This window comes from Pteropus medius, unplaced genomic scaffold (genome assembly GCF_902729225.1).
Source record: "Pteropus medius unplaced genomic scaffold, Ma_sr-lr_union100, whole genome shotgun sequence".
Classification (NCBI taxonomy): Eukaryota; Metazoa; Chordata; class Mammalia; order Chiroptera; family Pteropodidae; genus Pteropus; species Pteropus medius.
This window is the reverse complement of record NW_024342473.1, coordinates 8862702-8884108: the sequence shown is the minus strand read 5'-3', so window position 1 is coordinate 8884108 and position 21407 is coordinate 8862702. Positions and strand designations below refer to the sequence as shown.

At 35.5% G+C, this 21407-nt stretch overlaps 1 protein-coding gene across 1 annotated transcript in view; it reads right to left on the bottom strand.

Moving 5' to 3' along the window:
• Window positions 1-21132, bottom strand: part of LOC120604437 (cleavage and polyadenylation specificity factor subunit 7-like) — a 42535-nt gene extending 21403 nt beyond the window's left edge. Inside the window, exons 1-2 of the mRNA XM_039865136.1 lie at window positions 21065-21132; window positions 1987-2043 (exon numbers count right to left, since the gene is read on the bottom strand). Of these exons, the coding sequence (XP_039721070.1) occupies window positions 1987-2043; window positions 21065-21108 (101 nt within the window). The 5' untranslated portion in view covers window positions 21109-21132. The remainder of the gene's footprint in view (window positions 1-1986; window positions 2044-21064) is intronic.
• Between the last annotated feature and the right edge of the window lie 275 nt (window positions 21133-21407).

Below are 21407 nucleotides of genomic sequence, written 5' to 3'. Positions count from 1 at the left end.
TTGATTAAAGTGAAAATAGTAGGGAAATTACTAGGCTTGTCTTGGGCAATTGCAAGATGAGTAGATTTCCACCCTACCTTCCATGTGCCCAGTTCCATCATGTACCCAGTTCGGAGAGTCTCGACACCACATTTCTGTCTCAAGGCTGTATCCTCGGAGCAGCTTCTGGGAGCAAGGAAGGCAAGCGAGTGCACAGGGGAGAGGGTGAGGAGCCTCCAATTGCCCAGGTCCAGCTTGCGGTCAAACTGGTGGCCATATCTTTTTGATGACCTTCTCCAAAGTAAGTACAGAAATTGAGAGTAAGATCTTAGATGTTTTTATAGCAATTTGATTTTCCTAATATCCAGTATTGTTTTCTAGTAATTCCTTTTAATTCTATTTTACAGAACTATGGGTTGGTGACAGTGAGGAAATTAAAAAAAAAAATCATCCTCACCACAAATACTTTGAGAAACATTAGTTTGTAAGTCCCTTGCTGAGTTACAAGATATATTCTAAAGTGCCTTGATTAAACAAGATGGTGAATGAATCTCTGAATCTAAAAACATACCAAATGGCTGGGCTTGAGCAAAAAATGAACTGGAAGTCACCAAAATTGATTATATTGGAATATAGAATATCATATCAGGACAATTTTAAACATCAGATCTATCCTGGGACAAACAATATGGTTCTTCCATTGTAAAGCTTATTAGTATGGAGATCAAGATGTGAATATTTAGATGGCTGGTTTCATTATTTACTTACCTGAAGGCAGTAGATTACAACCAGATAAATCCTAGAGAACAGTTCTCACCTTGAATCTTTCATAGACCAGACTATGGGTAACTGGAAGGACTACAGAAATAAAATTAGTAATATATGGATGACGGTGTGCAGAAAAGAGTAGGAGGAATTCAGTGTTCACTCCCAGAAGAGTGATAAGTGGGATGACTAAGGCAGAATATAATGGAAGACACTTCCAACTGAAATAATTAGGAGATGAATGAAAGCGTCAGTCTCTTAGTGACGGAGATTTCTCTCTACCACAATTTTAGTTCTGATTATCCCTTGGTTCTTCTAGCATTTGAAATCTTAAAAGAGTGTGGCATTATCGTTTCAAAAATGCCACCAGTCGTGATTCAAGTAGCAACTTAGCTCTACAATGTTAACTCTATGTTAGAACACAGAGTAAAAAGAAGGAATATTTATATCACAGGGGATTTTAAATCTGTGACTTTAATAATTTCTATAATAGATATTACACAGTATAATTATTAGTTATCTTCACTTCATTATTCATCCATTCATTTAACATTTTATGGTGTACTAGGAAATAATCTTTTGTCATATGAACAGACTAGATGAATAGAAGTAGACTGGAATAAATTTAAGCCTGAGGAATGCAAGATATTCTTGCCTATGGGAAAAGGGGGATTTTTTTTTTTAACCGTTCGAATCTATTATATTTAGAAAACAGTCTGAGAAATCCATAGTTCCTTCCATTCATTCCAGCGGTCAATTGGGCTAAAAAATGTAGGTACATCATAGTCCAAATGCTTCATGCTTAGAATGTCTCATGATCATAGACATGTTTTATTGGTTTTTGAAAAAGAGAGATCAGAGATATTTCTTACATAATGGTAGGCACTGTACAAAACATTTTTGGTCTGATTACTCATTATCCAGTGTTCTGCCTGTAATCAAATTGCTAGAGTCATAAAACAGACTGTAATAAAAGTTATATTTAAAAAAGACCTTCATATTAGATAGCTATCTCATGATCTTGTTCAACAACCAGTTCCACTGTATAATCAATCTCTTCTCCATTAATTTTTTGTATGTCTAGCTTGAATTTTTCCAGGAATCATTGAATCCTCCCCTTTCTACAGTTTCTCTCAAGAATATTTTTGGTAAAATATGGCTATAGGGCAATATATGGGACCCACATTCACAACTATTTGACAATTTTCTGATTGAACTTGAAATTTGCTGGACTTTTCTTACCCATTCGTATACCATAGGAGGCAAAGCAGGACTCTTCTGATAGAAGCAAAGCAGAACCTGCAGGAAGAGACAGAAGGAAATAAAGATGTTGGAGGTGGCTGTGTTTCCTGAGAGTTAAGTCCCCATGGAATGCTCTAAATCTCTAAGGTTTCTTATCCCTAATCCAGTACTCCCCTGTGGCTAACAATTTCTGACTGTTTTTCCTGCATTATTTCCAGGGGGAACATTGCTCTTAACAGCAAATATGCTATATCAGAAGAAAGACCCAGTAAAAATGGCAAGTGGGTGAACGCAGAGCTTACTAGCTCACACGTTAATTATCCCTGGTGAGGTAAAGTGTGGGTGAGCTTAATAAAGCTTTTAAAAACTAAATTTCAAATGGCTGATAGATCTCTACAGACTCTGTTGAGACATAGGCAGTGTAGGCATTATTTTCATTAATAACACAGAATTTTAAGAATAAGTTTTTTAAAGTATGCGGTATAATATACTGGACATAAAATGCATGATCCGATCTTCCCATTAACTATGTTAGAGCTCCTTCATGTATATTACTTTAATAAAGTATCCTAACTTGGTGGCATTGTATTATAAAAACTTCTATCTCTATGCAAAGATACTGAATTCTAAGGTATATCAATAGTGTTGATAATCGTCATCAATTAATTGTTGTTTGAGGCTCTATAAATAAAACATGTGGGATTCCCCCCCCGCCCCCCCCATATACTTCAAGAAAGAATATATAGGGTCAAACATTAGTGCAGAAAAGGTTAATTTTTGGCTTCTGTGACCAGGGACTCTGGAATTTCTAAATATTCTCACTCAGTTTCGATCTGTAAAATCTTCATCTTTATTTCATTTTATTCCCTTTTTGTTTTATTTTTGTTTTTGAAAATTAAACCTTTAAGTAAGTCCATATTTCTCCCTCCACACTGGATTGAAAGTGGTATGTAACTATCCATTAAAGGATGCTTACTGTACTTATATTTCTCTTGATTAATTTAATTATCTGCCATTGTTATTTTGTAGTACTTAAGCACAGAGATAAACCCTTGCATATTACTTTTATTATACTTATTATATACAGAGAATGTCACCATTTACCTTAGAAACTTTAAAAAACTTTAATAAAATGCATTTATAAAAATTTATTTTAAAATGCAGTTATAAAACAAATTTCACTTATTTATGAAAATTCCAAGTATAAAGAAGCATCAGTGAAAAAGTTTGATCTGTATAAATTTCTTTTGTCATTTATGAAAAATTAATGAGTGGGTCATGCATTTATCACACTTGGAGTCTAGCACTTTTTCTCCATAATGAGAAAGAAACACTCATTATTCTTGGCTAAACGATTTTGCATACAGCATATTTTAAAAAACAGAAATGCTGTACTCTCCGGCATGACAAGCTTATTGTTGATCTGTTGATAGCTACTATGTGTGTTCCCTGGTTTCAGTAGCACTTGAGTTCAGCAGTCCCCTCTCAAGAGAAGTGGGGAAAAGTGGGAACAACATCCATCTCTGGATGCAATGGATGCCTCTGAGCATCTAGCACATAACACATAGCAGAGGGCTGGGAGGCCCAGGGTCAACTGCTGCTCTGGTCCAGCCTGTCTCCTGTAGAAGGAGCTATGCCAAAGGCAGGTCAAGAGAAGGGGCAGATCGTATTGCAAAGAGCAGTCTAGTTCCCATCCCTTGCTCGTGCTAGTTCCTCTTGGCTGCTTTTAATATCATGTTCACATATGCTGCACCAGTGGCCATATGGGATGGTGGTGACAGGGGAGAGGGCTGTAGTAAGAGAAGATGAGGAATATAATAAAAAATTGAATGTCCACTCTTCCCAGGGAATGTGAGACTGGCCCCCCTCTCAAACAAAACAAAACAAAACAAAACAAAACAACAAAACAAAACAAAACCAAACCAGAGATAGGCTCTGCATTTCCTATGTTTGTTAAACGCCTGATGCAATATCATAGAGACACACCTCTTGTGTTATCTCAGAACTTAGTGCTAGCAGATAGCACCTCCTTGATATTAGAATCCAGTTTCCAGATGAATAAAAATTACCATATCCTTACACATCAATTCAAGTGATTCAATGTTTTTAAAATCGAAAGTTCTAGGTGGCCAACAGATCTCCTTTTAGTGGGTAATCTTCCTTTGAGATTTTTATTAAAAAAATATACAGTGAACACATACAAAGACAAAATACATTCACGTTTATGTCACTGGCACTTACAATTTATATATGTTGGAAAAATAAGAGCGGAGTTATTTAGCAATGGTCATTTGAACACAAAGAGCCTGAGATGAGTATCGACCTTAAGTTACCTCACCTATTCATCTTATGGTCATGTTTCAATTTATATTGGTCTGGTTCCTGAATTTTAATAGTTACGATTTACAGCTGTTTCATTGATTTTCTCTCATTAGTTTTCCAGAAGGCATGTTTTCTTCAAAAGTACCTCATAAATCACTTTTACCCATTTCCCCATTCCGGCAGGATATGTTCTTTTCTAACGATACATGTTGTGGCACAATTTGTTCTCAATCCAAATGATAAAAAAATTGGCTGTGAGCTACTGCTCAAATTTCTATTTCTATATCTCCCCCTGCTTTTGGAAACGATACCTCCTTTGAACACAGCTGAGATTTCCGTTCTCCTTTGTAAGATGCATGCAACATCTTAAACTCATTTTTTTTTCTTTTTAGAGGTATTTTTATTTTATCTAACTTTAATAATCCTTACATTTCATCAGGGTGAACTAGAATTTCTGTAGAATCACATTACCTAACAAAGAAGCAGCTTACAAATCCTTAAAATATGATTTTACTTCTTATGAATGATAATTATCTTGAATATTGATTGTCATCATAGGCTGATGCTGTGAGAGGAAGCCCAGTGACTTGCCAGCAGATTGTAGCACTTTATGAAGAGAGCAGGTCTTTATTTGGGTGTTTGGGTTTCCATATACACATGGAATTACTAATGTGTTTGTTCTGCGGACTTTGGGTGAATAGTACTTCCCCTCTGGCTTGACTACAAGAATTCCCTTTTCTCCCATCCAGGATCAGGATGGACTCTTCCCATGGATGGTAGCTGGTTGGCCCAAGCTTCCTGTCTCCTTCTCTTTTTTCCCTCCTCTCTCCATCTCAACTGCTGCTCCCTGAAGGGCTAGAGCAATTGTGTCTTAGACTCAGATTGACCAGAATGGAGTCCACAAAGCATCTGAATAGACAGGCAAAATACCTTCTCAATTTGCCAGACCCCAGGGGTCTGATTCCAGCTCTTGTGTCCTTTGCTGGAGGGAGAAGTGAAACCCTAGACTATGACTCAAGTTTTGAGATGGATTTGAGATGGAACTTGCAAAATGTTCACAGTCCAACAATAATACCAATGATGCTTCCAGTTTCTAGGGCTATTAGTACATTATTACAATTCACCTGTATAATCCCTATGAGAACTGGAGAGATTCAACAAGGGAAAATACAGAAAATTGTGCTCTGTTTTCCTACAACTTCCTTCATGAAGAAGAGACTAATTTCACTGAGGATTACCAAGAGCTGTTGACATATTACAGACCCAGTTGAATCTAAGCTCAGTTTACATTTTCCAGTCTATTTCATATGTCTAAATGCTATTGTCCCTTTGGAAAGGAAAATTATAATACAAATATAACATATTCCTCAGTAGTTGTAAAGTGTTTTCTTCAGTTTCTGTCAATGTATTTCAAGATGGAGAGTGCTACTAGTAATTTGCCAGTCTGTCTGAAAGTTGTAAGAGTAGTAGACAGATCATTCAGATAAAACATAACATACTTCAAAAAGCTATATAATGGCTGCAAATGGTTCTATACCTACTCCCCTTAAAAACATGAACAAGAACTTCTGTGAGACAGAAACATCATTCAAAGGAAGTCAAGACATGTAATGTACTTTGGATATACACTACGTTCATGAAATAGAATACTGAATCCTAGTAATACTATAGAAAATTCAGAGAGTCAGGATGGGAGACTCTTACTAAAGAGGTAACCTGATCCTGGGAGATATGCTTTTGGGTAGAATATTGCTTGATTGAATATATTTTGTAGAGGAGGATATTTAAATTTTGAAAGATTAATATCATTGGCTCTTCTTGATATAAAAGAAAAAGTTATAAGTTTTATAACTTTACTCAGTAATAAGTGAATAGAGAGCTTATTACTTATATTCCCAAATATGATACACTTTAAATCTCATATTAGGTCACATCATGCAGAACAAACAAGTTATAGATAAGTCTTTTTAATTTTAGCTTTATACCACAATGGGCACCATTTCCTACAACGACAGCATTAACATATTTCATGTGATGAATTAATCAGTGACACCCTGATGTGTCAGGCAGCCAGCTGTACCCGGCAGGTTCCCATAGTTAGCAGATGGCCCACTATTCAAACACACTGCAACACCTGTTCTTCAGGGGACCCCTAACCCAGGCCTTCTTCCTAAACCCAAAGAAAATTTTTTCAACTATGTGCGGAAGTCATTCTATCATCTTTTGTTACACAAAAAGACAGTTTCATATTTTAGATCTCTATTGGGGGTTGGGCAGGCAGAGATGGAAGGGACTGTTTTTGAGCCCTCAGTAGAGAGAGCAGAGCTGTGGTCTGTAAGCTGATGAAACCACGAGGCAGGCCCCCTACAGCTGCCCTCTGTTCACTGTACCATCTGCTTCACAGCCAGGACAATACCAGAAGCTGCTTCAGACAATTAACTTACTTCCGCAAAGGGCCACCTTTAACCTAAAAAGCAAACCAATTGCCCCAGATGGCGGATTAATGCCAATCCATGACTTCTTTAAGATGGTTTGGGCAGCAAAATTTTTAGATTTAAAAAACTTTCGAGGAACTTTTCATTAAAAGAAAGGTTTTATCTTAGAATTTCATTTTTTATCTACAGTTATTTAAAGATACAAGTTTGCATATTTAGATAAGTTAGGCCCAGTGGTGTAAAACAGAGCCAGTTACAGATCCTGAACCATTTCGACCAAAAAGAACGCTAGGAAGATCACTGGGGTTTGTGCAAAAGTCATGCATAAAAATCCCTTGGATAGTTCTCTCTAAGTTTTGGAATCTAAAAGAAATTTTAGGTAGCTTTACCATAGCAAATCAGTATTCCAATGTGTTCAACTGCAACTCAAAATTCAGATGTTACTGTTAGTTTGAATTAGGGCAAAATGGTAACCTATAATTTAAAATAGAACACAGCCGAGGCTGTTAAAACTAAATCTTGAAGTTCTTCCTTAAAAGGCAAATTAATGAAAACTGAATTAGGCCATGGGGCAGAGGGATTTCTAATTGTAAAATGAACCAAGCAGGTCATTCAATTGACAAACAGGATGAATATCTAATTCTCAAAACCAGGGCCCGTTTGATGATAATCACTGCATAGGAAAGCTCTTGACTAGCCGCCAGAATTGGGGACAAAGGAAAATCTTAGTAAGTTATTATATTTGCATACTTCACAGAACAGTCTGTTGCTGTTTACAGAGCTTGAGGTCATTTAATTGAATACATTCTATAAAACATTTTCTAAAACATTCCTAGAGAATCTTGGGGATGGTCTGGGGAAGGAAACAGTGTTGAAAAGCAGTAGCTCCTAACTGCAGCTTTGACTTTCTAGAACTAAATGGGTCATCAGAAAGCCAGAGTGAGCAGAAGGAAGTATGTGTCCTGCATACTTCTGTAACATGTTCCCTGCCTGTCCTCGGGTGGATCGACAGAGCAATGATTATTTGAGAGCTACGACATGGCAGGTTCATTGCTTGGTGCTAGCGACCCACTGCTAAATTCAGATATACATAGTCTCTGATCTGGTGTGGGCAAGGCTTAGTCAAGTCTATAGAGTTTAGGAGGAAAGACACAGGAACTAAAATGATTTCCAGTTATTGTCATAATCTTCCCTTACTCATTGCTTAAGTTTTGTGGTTAGGGGAAAGGAAAGAGGGAAATAGAAAAGAAGTAGAACTGAAAGAGGAAGAGAGGAAAGAATATAGATCCAAAAAATGAAACAAACACAGCTCAGAAATTATAGTGACTAACACATTTTGAGAACTTACAGTGCTGACCATGCTATTTTGTTTCTATACACACACACAACATATTCACATTTTAATATGTAATATATATTTAATAATACATATTAATATATTTTTAGAATGACTAATCCTAAAAAACACTATAAACAGTGATGTACTGGCTACTGATAAATGTTTAATAATCAGCTCTCAGACAACAACAAAAACCCCTCCAGATTTGTAGTGATTGCCAATTTCCATGTGTAAATACTCCCTCCCTACTATGTCCAATTTCAAGCTACCAATCTGATGTCACTGAACACAGGCACCGGACAGAAAATTGCAGTAGCCCACCACTACATGTTATCTGCACCAGACTGATACGATAGATACACATAACCTCAAAAACATAGATAATAGTAAAATGAAGTAATTAGGAAGTGATGAGTTTTGCGTATTTATTACCTTTAATATAACTTATTAAATTATATGATTAAATTTTTAATAGGGGCTGTATTTAATGATGACTTGCAAAATTTTGGAAAATTTAACAATTGACTTTTGCAAACAGATATAAGCCCTCGCACCTTATGAAATAAGTACTAATCCCATTTTACATTAAGAGGAAACTGAGGGAGAGAGAAGTTTAGTAATTTGTCTAAAGTTCCTTAATTTATAAATGGCTAAGCTGGTATAACACACTCAGGCTTCGAAGCATGTTCGCTTCTCTGGCAGAGAAGTATAGTTTAAAAGAGACCCTAGCGACCCCAAATTCATCTCGATTTTCATTTTAATTCCTGGTTGCAGCCAAAATTATTCTGTAGATCTTTAGTGGAAAGGGTAATTTTCAGGAGGTGTGGGTGATTCTCCGGCCTGGATGATTAGAAGGCTGGTTAGAGGGAGACACCAAGAAGGACTGCTGCTTCTCCGCTCCGTACCCAAGCAAGAGGCTGCATCTGAACTCAAGCTAATATGCAGCATCTGGATGAATATTCTTTGGGGGAGAATAGCAATGAGAAATTACTTTTCCTATTACATTAACATAAGCATAAGATGTCGTTTCTAGTTAAAATGAATAAATTTATAGAAGCATAACAGTCAGTTGGCTAAATCCATATTTTCTCCAGAATCCTTGCAGAGATTTCTGAAGGGGTCATAATTCAACGTGAGAAAGACACAATATTCATGGGGGGAAATATTCTCATTTAAGCAAAGAGTTTGTAATGAGTTAACTAAATATTGCTAGTAGTAGCCATTACTAACACTAAACTCATAACTACAAATTACTTTCTGTCATGACTTTTAGTGATTCTCATTTTATGTGTAGATTTTGAAATAAAAATTATTATTCTAAAATTTAGAAGAAAATCATATATATCTTATAGAATATTAGAAGATTTAGAATAGAATATTAACATTAAGCCTGATATTATGTGTAACATTTTTCATTATAATTGTACATTTTAATGATCTGTAACTAATAAAAAGCAATTTATACCATTAATTGCTTTTTTGTTATAATGTTTTGTGATGAATTAATTAATAACTCTAGATTTATAAAATGAATATTTCATTAACTTAATTTCATATTTATAACCTATGATCCTGGGCTGCATATTTATGAAACTCAAGTAAATAAAAAAAAAATCCATATTCATTTTGACAAAAATGTAAATCACTTCAAAAATTATTTGAGGTGAGTAAATGTATAAAAACATTCATCGCTTAGAGACTAATTCATTTGAGTTATGAATTTATGAAGATTGTGCCTCCTGTGGTCTCCATGGCAACAACCATAAAACAAGTTAACAGAAGAGGTTTCTCTTAATCTCTGTAAAAGGGGTTAAGGCACTTTTATGACATATTCAAATTTAAACTATCAAATTAAATTTACATTCAGTCAACTTCAAAGATTAAAAAGGTGATCAATATATTGGAATGCAATCTTCAATGACCAAACAACCCAATTATCAAATTCAGTGCTAGTCTCAAGTGTCCTTTATAATACAAGGATAAAAACAATGTATTATTTATTTCAAACATCACTAAACTATTCATTGATACATTTGCTTAATGAACCTATAACTTCATTAATTTTCTTGCTCAGTTTTTCATTTTTCATTCTATTAATGAACATTGGCCACATTGCCCAAGAGTTCTCTGGCTGCCAGAGATGGAGGCCAGGTCACGCTAAAGGCAAGGGAAAATGAATTCAGAGAGCTGGAAAGATGGTGGTAGAGCTCTCATTCTGGCATTTGGGCAGTGCCCTCAGCCAAGTCAGGTAAATCTGAGACCCTGTGTTGGCCACTGCATATTCATTTTCCCTCTCGCATGCCCATTTACAGCTGCTGTGTGCTCTAAAGCCTCCCAGGGCCATATGACATTTGAGATTTCTCAGTAACAGAATTCACTACAGTCTACTGAAGGTTCGAAGAAGTGATAGAAAGGCAGGGATGCAGCTTGAAAATCCTGTGGTCTCAAACTTAAATTGCTTCTGCATAAGGAAGACTTGAAAGAGTTGCTGAAGGTAGCTTCTTTCGCAGAATTACTGCTATGGGCTAAGCAAGGACTGCTACATGTTCAACGAAACCTTTTCCTTTACCTCCAGGTCACACAGCTAAACAAATTTCCCAGCTTCCCTTGTACCTGACTGAGTTATGGCCAGTGGAACAAGGGCAGAACTATTTCTAGGCCTACCATGAAAACTTCCTAGGTGAACCCCATATTTCTTTAGTCCCTATTTGCCAGCTGGATACAGAGGATCCAGCAGATAAGTCTCAGGTCCTAGCAGATGATGAAGACCGGTTCCCTGAAAGACCATACTGAAGGCCATCCTCCAACTCAGATCATCCTCATTAGACTTTACATGAGGGCAAAAAATAAATAAATAAATAAACTTTTAGTCTTAAGCCATTGACATTCTGAGATTTGATTGTTATAGCAGCTAGCCTTACTCACTCTAGTACAATGGGGAAGGGGAAGCAATTTTATACAAGATGAAATTTTTTATCCTTGATGCCTTTGTCAATGCTGCCCCTTTTTTGTTAAAAAACTATACTATTTTCAATGGGGCAATGGCTCTTAATGTTTATTAGGTAACTGAAAATAGCTATTTTAAATAGGAAAACAGAAGACATAATAGAGGTTCAGGGAAGGGGAGAAAGGTACAGACAAATATATAAAATGTCTGACTTTTACTGGTCTTATTGCATAATAATACATAAATGAATCATGTAAAAACATAAAAATTCAGGCAATAGTCTCTTCCTAAACAATGAATGGATGGAAGAGAATATTATCCAACATCTAGAGGAAATAAGTAGACTAAAATAATATTATACAAGATAATTACAATCTAAATGCACAGTATTTTAAATTATAAAATTAGAAGAGAGATCCCTACTTATATAAGAAGCCTCTCAAAATTGTTATAGGTAAATATAAGTTCTTAAAAAAAAGAATAAAGGAGCCAGCAAATCACTTATGAAAAATCAATTAATCAATAAAGTGACAGTAAACAGCTTTTAACTGCTAATCTCTAATATACTTCTGTTTGTTTCTATAGCTTAAGGAAATAACATTAATGTTACTTACAGTGTGATAGTAACTCTTTCTCTCAAATTCCTAAGACATTAGATTCTTGAAAGGTTTATTTATTTTTGTTTCATTTTTAGAAAAGTTCTTAATTACATACATTCACATTTTATTGGCATCCTTAAAATGTACAGCCATACATAGACGTTTAAGGTTAACCAATGTAAAGTTTGAATATTTAAAAGGAAACCAAATAAAAGAGTATTATTTTTGAATTTTCATTTTGCCTATTATAATTTGAAGATCTTTATAATGAAAAATAAAATACACTGAAATGTAGTTTAAATAATAATACAAATAAGTATCACATTTAACATCCAACAAACTACCAAACTCCAGTGAACTGCCCACGACCATTCTAATCTGTTCATTTCTCTCCTTTCTCTTATTTCAAAGAATGCTTTCAAAGGTTAAAAAAGTTGATATTTTTGAAAGCACCTTCTAAATTGTAAAGCAGTGTATGAATGTAGTATAAGATATCATTCAATCTAGATGATTTGAGGATAACGTCATAACTTAATAACATATGAAATGTAAACTTCCTTCTTTCAGCCATCAGTCCCGGCTTCACATTCAGAAATATAAAGATTTGGAGACACTCTTTCTCTTATTTAAATAACATCTGTGTAGGTATAAGATATGACCTTTACCCTCCCCCGCCTTTTTTGTTCCAAAGAAGAAAAATAGAAAGGAAACACAAAGATAAAGACGTGAAGTAAAACTTTACCAATTAGGAGAACCAGCCCTATAAAATTTCTACATGATCACTGCCCCATTTCAGATTTATAAATATTCATATATTGCCACAAAGGTTAAATTAACTAATATTGTCTCCATAATCTCTCATTTTTCCCATTTTTTCTTTAGGATAGTTATTAAATGTTATTTAGGAGGTAAAGAAAAATGACTCTTCTCTATAATGGATGCTTTCTGTTAGCTTGAGGCTTTAGAATATGGTTTATTTTTCTGAAGATGAGCATATTATATTGCAAAAACTATTTTTTAATGAGTCATTTGATGTCACTTTATTTTCTACAATGTGTACACTGACACCATTATAGTATTGTTCCGGTCAATTATACTGCTGCAGGGAACTTAAAAATTTTGGGCTAGAGAAAGATCTAAAAAACATGGTGGGAAAAATTGGCTTTCATTAATAAATTGCTTTTTCCTGGCATACAGGCATAATGGAAAGGATGTTTTGAGGAAATTGACTTAAAATGATTATTAGAAATTGGGTTCAAATGGTCACTGAATGGGAAAAGAGATAAGACTTAGGCTTACACACATGTAGAGTCCTTAATAAACTATTTTATAAAGTCAGTAAGGATTAAACTAAGATATTAATGTCTAAAATTTTAGAAAATATCTAAAGTTAATATATGCCTAAAACTAATTATATCACAGAATGATTAATCCTACTAAAAATTTAAATATTTTCCCAGTTCTGCAAGTCTGTGGAGTGAAGTTGTTAACCTCTCAGACTCTGAAATCCAACAGACCTGGTTTGAATCTGGCCTGTTACTTATCAATGTTAGGCACATTGTTTATGCTCTTCAAAACATAGCTTTCTCTTTTGTAAAAAGGAAATTAACAATGTTTGCCTCCTCTGACTGCTGCTGTAGGATTAAACAGCATAATGTGTGGACACGACTTAGTCTGGTGTCTGGTATAGTGCTCATTAAATAAATGTAGTTTTGATGTTGTGGTTGTTACTACAATATAGCCAACAGGCCAAAATCCTTGATTGCAGGGCCATGAGATACCAGTGCAGTATGTTAACGTATGAAGTCTATAGTGTGATGCTTTTTGTTTTCTAAAACCTATTTCACACCGAAAATTGTTTAATGTTTTCTCATTGTTATCAGAAGCAGCACCCTCTGCCACCTAGTGGCTCCTTATGACCAGTCAAAACATAAAGACACCCCCTTCAATAACAATAACAGTAATAATAACCTATGTTTATTTTAAACAAAGGAACCATGCTGTAGATTTTCAAAAGAAGAAATACATAGTAGAAAGAAAAACTGCTTAAATTTAAAATATAGAAAAAATTTTCCATAATATTATATTGGTCAAGTTGCATTTGAATATTTAATTGTTAATAGCATCTCTGCACAGTGACTAGGAGTCTTTATGGCTTTTAGGTCACAATTAAGTTTCTTGGTTTCTTCAGGGCAGAAGTGATCCATAAACATAAGGATTTTATCTTCTATGCTTTTAAAACACAAACATCACAGACGCTAATGTTTAAAAAAAATGTGGAATGCTCAGGGACCTTCTTTTTCTGTTTCTTAACCTCGGAGTAGAGCATGTTTATTTTATTACTATTCTTTAAGCTAAATGTATATGTTTTACATAAGTGATAATTCACTGGGCAAAAGAAGCAAGGGTCATCTAGAAAGATAATTCACTGGATGTAAAGGCAGGGTATGTGTAAGAGCAGGTTCTGGAAGCTGCAAGTAATTTCATATGTTTGGACTGTAAGGTTCACGGTGAGGAGTGGGTATAAATTCCCAAAGGCCTGGAATATCATGTATATGGACTTTAACTTGCAGGATATTAAGGGCCATCATAAATCTTTGCAATGAAAATTAGTTGATGGTAACAGATAATATTCATAAGGATAAAAGCTAGCATTGAATTACATCCAATGTGCCAGACCCTTTTTATTCTAACTACTTTTATCTGATTCCTCACAATAACACTTGAAACTTATTCCTCCTCACTTTACCTATTGGAAAAACCGAAGCTCCTGAAAGTTAAGTACTTTACTTGAGGTCATACAGCCAGTAAGTGAGGGAGCCTGGATTCAAAGACGATCTATCTTTGAAGTATGAGTCCATTCCAGTAACCTAGAAGGCCTATGCCATGCTTCCTGATACGGTCTCATGTATTTTAGGACAATAAATACCTTTCTCTTCTTTTGATCAACTTTTTGAAAATTAGGGAACGTTTGGGGGTGGAGTTGTCTTTTTAAATGTTTTTGTCTACCACTGTACACAGGAAGTGTTCAAGTGCTTGTTGAATGACTCAATGCGGTCTGTCAGTCTCTGACTCCAGAAAGAATGGGTGGAAGGCATGAAAGTGAAGCATTTTTAGATGAAACTGCACTTTCATCCAGTTGCTCATAATCGCACGAGGAGGCACTGTTTGAATAACCCTCCCAGGTTTTTTTTGGCTACCCTATATTAATAAATAATGTGTACTGAGTACATATTACATGTTAACTCATGTTTCACTATAATCCAAGGCTGAGACACAGAAAGTTTGCATAACTTGCCTAATATCTCAGGTTATTAATTGGTACAGGCAGGATTCAAGGCCAGGACCTCTCACTTTAGAACTCTCACTCTTAAGCACGTTGCTATGTAGTCTGCTCTCTATGTAGTGCTAGACTGCCTCTCAATGAAGACTTGTTCTACTCAACATGATTTAGCAGAGTAGTCAACTCCCAGGATGACAGTAGAGATAAGGGCAGCCTGCGAGCAACATGAAGGAAACAGAGACTTCTACTGCCTTCCACTGTGCTCTATGGCCTCCAGCCAAGGGGCTCAAATTCAGCCTGTGTTCTATGGGCAAAGCCATGTGCCCTGGCCATTGTCTCTACCACACCAGATCCCCTTGGAGTTTCCAATGCCAGGAGGAATGGCTGCCTTTTCCTAATTTATATAAAGGTATTTAGGCAAGCAGCTCTACATTGGGATATGATTTTCTAGGGACAGTATGGGTAGACAGAGGAAAAAGTGAGTATGTAAAAAAAAGTACTAACCTTATAGGAGAACTCCAAAAGTTGGAAGGTCATAAAACATGACCTGCTTCAGAGTTTGGCCTAGAAAGATCCAGGGCACTCCTCAATCACTAAAGGCTCTTTTAAAAGTCGTTTTCAATGAATTAAAAATGACTAGTTTATAATACGTGGTTTTCCCTGAGGATTGCTTATTTAATAATTGTTGGCCAGATTAAAAAAAAATTGGAAAGGAAATTTGTATTAATACTCAACTTGTCTGAAAATAGAAATACTCATAGCTAGCACAGAAGTAGGAATTAATTTAGAAGATTCTTTGTAATAATCTTGTACTGAATTATAATAGCAAACCTGAATTTTAAAAAACAGTAGCAAATCATGATTATTTATTAAGATCACTGATATTATTTAATTGTTGTAAATTTTCTGCATTGGTACATTCCTTGAAGATTGAGCGTTAGAGGTGTACATCTGATAGATATTAAATGTTAAAAGAATAAGAAAGTCAAACACGCAAACAGCTTGACTTAAAAGGAATGGCAGAAATTCAATTAACAGAATAATGAAGATGGTGGAATCACAGACAGTTGGGAACGTGCAACTTGTCCAGCTAAGCTAAGGCAATGTTTTGTAAGGGCCTACATTACTCCACCCCTTGTCCTATCTATTGGACGCCAGATTCCTAACTACAATTTTCATTTGAGGCAGGCCCCATCCCCAAATATATCTTTAAAGGATTCTTTCACTAGATATTTTGTGAATAAAACAAAATATTATGTTGAATAGAAATATTAAAAACCAAAAGCATATTGATTTGTTGACTTTAATTTTTTAAAAATAATTGTCCTAGTCTCCTTGGGCTGTTATAAAAAAATACTATAGACTTGGTGGTTTAAATAACAGACATTTATTTCTCACAGTTCTGGAGGCTGGGAGTCTAAGAGCAAGATGCTGACTGGTCTAGTTTGTGAGGGCCCACTTCTTGGTTGCAGATGGCTGCTTTCTTGCTGTATCCTCATATGGCAGAGAAAACAAATTCTGCTGTCTCTTCCTTTTCTTATAAGGGCACAAATCCCATCATGGTGGTTCCATCTTCATGACCTCATCTAAACAAATTATCTCCCAAAGGCTTCAGCTCCTAATGCCATTGCATGGCGGGGGTTAGGGATTCCATATATGAACTTTGGGGAGACACAAACACACAGTCCATAACAGTAATTAAATGGTCATTTTCTACTATTATTGAATTTCAGAGAGATACTTATATGTAAGTGTGGTATATCAGTGTACATATATAAAATTAGATACTTAACCTACTATAATTAATATGATAGCTAAATATAAGTTAATATGCAACGTTATTCTGTATTAACTGCCAATTCTTATGAGCAGAGAAACTGAGACATCTATGGTGTGCTCTGTCCTGGTCTAGTTCAAGCATTTCTTGTCCTGACTGCAATATTTCTAATCCCTTCTATGTCTTGGGCCATCTGTGCAGGAAGAGCTGCTACTTGTATCATAGAGATTTTAAATCTAAGTGAACACGCTTCTCTTTCTCTTTCTGAAATTGATTAGATTTCAGAATTTAAGTCTGGTGTCTAGCTTTAACTTTCCTTGTGTCTTTTGGATAACTGCAGTAACATATATTAAACTAATCTAAAGCTACAAATCCCTGTCACTTGCCAAGTAATTATGTCAGTGACTAGTAACCCCTCAGATGGCCAAATCTTCATTTGTTAACTGTAATTTAGGGTTTCACATGATAGTATCCCTCTGAATACTTCGTATTTTCTCTGGCTAGATTTATACATTTTATGCATGAACAAGAACATTATAAAACATTTAATAAGCTTCTTTAAAAGTTAAAATTTAAAGCCAACCTCATAAATTTAGAATGGTCCTTTTTTTCCCTTTCTGCATCCAGATAGGAAAGGAGAATAATTCATCTTCCTAGTCGTGGCTTAAAGTGCCATGAGATCATCTGAGGATGTTATCTCACAGATGATAGAGTTGTTGGAGAGTTTAGCTAAGCTACCCCATAATATTGCTGCCTTGGCACCCATTTTGTGTGGGCCAAGCAACCTGCAGGGACCTTGAACTGACACTAGCTCCTTTCGTGAACACATGCCTAGATAACAGCCCCACAGAATCACAAGTAAATATAAGTTCCTGATATGACTCCCCCCTACAGTACCCTTGTGATTAACATTCCCTGCCCCTATGCCTCCTAGGGCCTTCACTCGGTAAGCCATTTCAATAAGACTCCTCCCTGTGAAGCTTACCAAAACATTGCTTTTTTTGGTTTGAACTGACCAATATGGCTTTAGCCTTGGAACTCCAAAGTTTGACCCTAAATAAGGCATTTGCCAGAGGTCTTGTTGCTCATTATGCCTGCACCCTGCCTTGACCTCCCTGTGTCAAGACCCTCCCTAGACCCTCAAGAGATGCTGTGTATTTCCTCCAAGACTTGTGAGTAACACTTCTCTATTTCAACTTTCCTTGTGGTCTTTTGTTGAACTGTGGCTAACCATCCCACACCCCAAGGCTCAAACAACAAGTATTAATTTAACAAAGTCACAACTATACTAATATCAGACAAAATAGATTATAAAACAAAAAGTGTAACTAGATATGAAGAGGGAAATTTCATAATAATAAAAGAGTTAATCCATCAGAAATATGTAACAATTATAAAGATATATATAATAGAGCCCCAAAATACATAAAACACAAACCATCAGAATTGAAGAGAGAAATAGACAATTCAACAATAATAGTTGGAGACTTCTCATGTTCAATAATGAACAGAACACTGTGGCAAAAGGTCAGTAAGGAATTAAAAGACTTGAATAATACTGTACACAATCTAGACATACAGATATCTATAGAGCAGTCTGCTCAACAAGGACCATTCTTTGAGAAGAACGCAAATTCTTCTCAAGGGCTGGAACATTTTGGGGAATAGACCATATAATAGGAAATAAAACAAGTCTCAATACATTAGAAATAACTGAAATCAGAGTATGCTCTTTGATCACAATAAAGTAAAATTAAAAATTAGTAACAAAGATTTTGGAGAAATCCACAAACATATGGAAATGAACAACACATTTCTAAATAACCAATTGACAGAGAGGCTATCAAAAGGGAAATTAGTAAATATTTTGACATAGATGAAATGATATAACATAACAAAAGTTATAGGACATGGCTAAAGCAGTTTTAAAAAGAAACTTAAGAGGTTCAATGCCTACATTAAAAAAAGAAAAATGTCAAATTATTAATATAATCCTCCACCTTAAAATACTTTGGGGAGAAGTGGGAAGCGAACTAAATCTAAAGCATGCAAACAGAAGGAAATAATGAAAGAGAGAATTATAAAAAAAACAACAGAGAAAACCAATGAAACTAAAAGTGGGTTCCTTGAAAAGAAACAAAATTGACAAACCTTTAGTAAAACTGACCAAGGGAAAAGGAGAGAAGACTCACAATACTAAAATTAGGAATGAAAGAAGAGACATTACTACTGACCTACAGATATAAAAAGGATTTTAAGAGAAAACCCCGAACAACTGTACGCCAGTAATTTAGGGTATCATGTGAAACCCCAAATTACAGTTAACTATAGCAGCATTATTTATAATAGCCAAAGAGTAGAACAAATCATAGACCCATCAACTGAAGAATGGATAAACAAATATGTTATATTCATACAATGAAATGTTATCCAGCAATAAACAAAACTGAAGTACTGATACATGCTACAAACACGGATGAACTTTGAGTATATTATGCTAAAGGAAATAAGTTAATTAAAAAAGACAACATATTGTATTATTCCATTTATATATCCAGAGTACACAAAACCATGGAGGCAGAAAGTAGACTGGTGTTTGCTTAGAGCTGGGAAAAAGGGTGGTTGGGTGGAAATAGGGAGTGACTGCTAATATGAGGTTTTTGTTTGGACTATGTTCTAAATTTGATTGTGGCAATGGTTTCACAACTCTATGAATATACTAAAAATCATTGAATTGTACATTTTAAATTGGTGTATTGTATTGTATATGAATTATATATCAATAATGATGTTATTAAAAATAAAGAAACCCTGAAGACTCCAAAGGGGAAAAAAAAAGATGATGGAATATATCAAAGCTGTAACAGTGAGATAGAGAGATTGGAGATCACTTTGGGAGTTAGAACCAAGAGGACTTGGTGACTTCACTGATTAGTTAGGAGGGTTAATCTGGTTTTAATAACTCATAGTATTTTCTTGAGAGCCTCCATGGTAAAATGAAGCAGTGAAGCTAGATCATCAGTGGCTCCTCTCCCTAAACCTAATGAAATAAAACAATGAAAAACTAGCTCTCAGAAGAGAAACAGCCCTACCCTGGGATAAATATCGTCACATTGGGACAATAAAGCTGCACCAGTTGTTAAAATGTTGAAATACATCCACCATGGTTGGTAAATTTTAGCTGCTACCTGGAGCCACCAACCTTCTCCCACCCTCGTACCTCCTCAAAGCTTCCAGCTAATGCAGTCATGTTGGCTTCTGCCCCTGCCTTCTACCTTCACTCTTAAGAGACCCCCTCAGCAACTAACGAGTTAACCTTTAGTTAGCCTGGCACAGGGGACCACCAGGACATTGCTGGAGCATATAGCCTGCACTTGTTCTAACTGATGATATTTTGGAAAGGTGAAGCTCAAGGGAATACTGCCCATGGTCAGCTATCCAAGGGTGGAGGTGAGATTTACTCCCAAATAGGCTAACCACTACATTATACTTTCTCTACTTTCCAGAATGTTTGAGTTTGTCCCTAGTCTTAAAAAAGTTAATTTCAGTAAAAGTTCTCTGAGTAACTGAGAATATTTTGTTATTAAAATTTAGAGTTTGATATAGGACTATTATATAATATTTTTCAATTACATTATTCAAATATTACTAAAGTTTTTTGCTTTAAAAATATAGTTATAAAGAATTAAAAATTATATATGTGATTCTCATATTTCTATTGGACAGCATTGCCCTATACTCTTATGTCTCCTTATTTATCAAACATTTATTAGTATTTACTATGTGCCAAGCTCTCTGTGGCAGTCATGAAGATGCACTACTCAGCCTCAAGGAAGCCTGATGTGGAGAGCATTGCTGATTGGTGGTCCTCAACTGCTGCCACTGTGAAATCCTCTCCTCCCCCCACTCCACAGTTTCTAGACAATGACCAAGTGGCAGATATACTAGTGCCAGTCAGCCTTTCTTGCCTTATGTGGGATTCCTCTAATGGGCAGCTTTGGCTCAGGACTTTCCGTTGATCTGGCTGAGCCTTCCTTAGAATTGTCTTGTGGTCTGAGGTTCTTCTCAGCCAATGCTCCTTCCCCTTTTCCCTTCTCAGATGTCAGACTACAACTGTAGTTTGAAAGCTCTCTGGCTTACACCTGCTCCTTTTCCCCTTCCCCTTCACAGACCTTTTCCCCAATAAATCCCTTGTATGTTTACTTCCATTTTTGCATCTGTTTCTTGGAGGACTGGAACACTCACTCCATTTTAAGCATGTTACCAATGTTAACTCATTTAATCCTCATAACAACTCCATAAGGTAGGATGATCTTTACACTTTTGTGCAATCACAGAAACCAAGATACAAAGAGGTTAAACTATTTGCTACTTACATGGTAAAGGCAAGATTTGAAACCAGTCTGGCTCCAGAATCCATTCGCTTAATCAGTGTACTAAGCTGCCTTTTGCTCTTTCATGGGGTGGCACTAATTTGGAAACACACTCATGACTCATGGTAGAATGTATTTTGGTTGATGCAGAGAGGTACGATGTGCTAAATAAAACTCAATGGTACAGAGTATGCATGGTCTGGTCTGCATAAAAGCTTTAATTGTTTCAGAATAAAGTAGCATTCAGCACATGAGAAAAATGACATTAATAATATCAATAATAAATATCCAATATAAAGAATACTATCTAATTATTTAATTTATAGTTATATTACATTAAATTTAG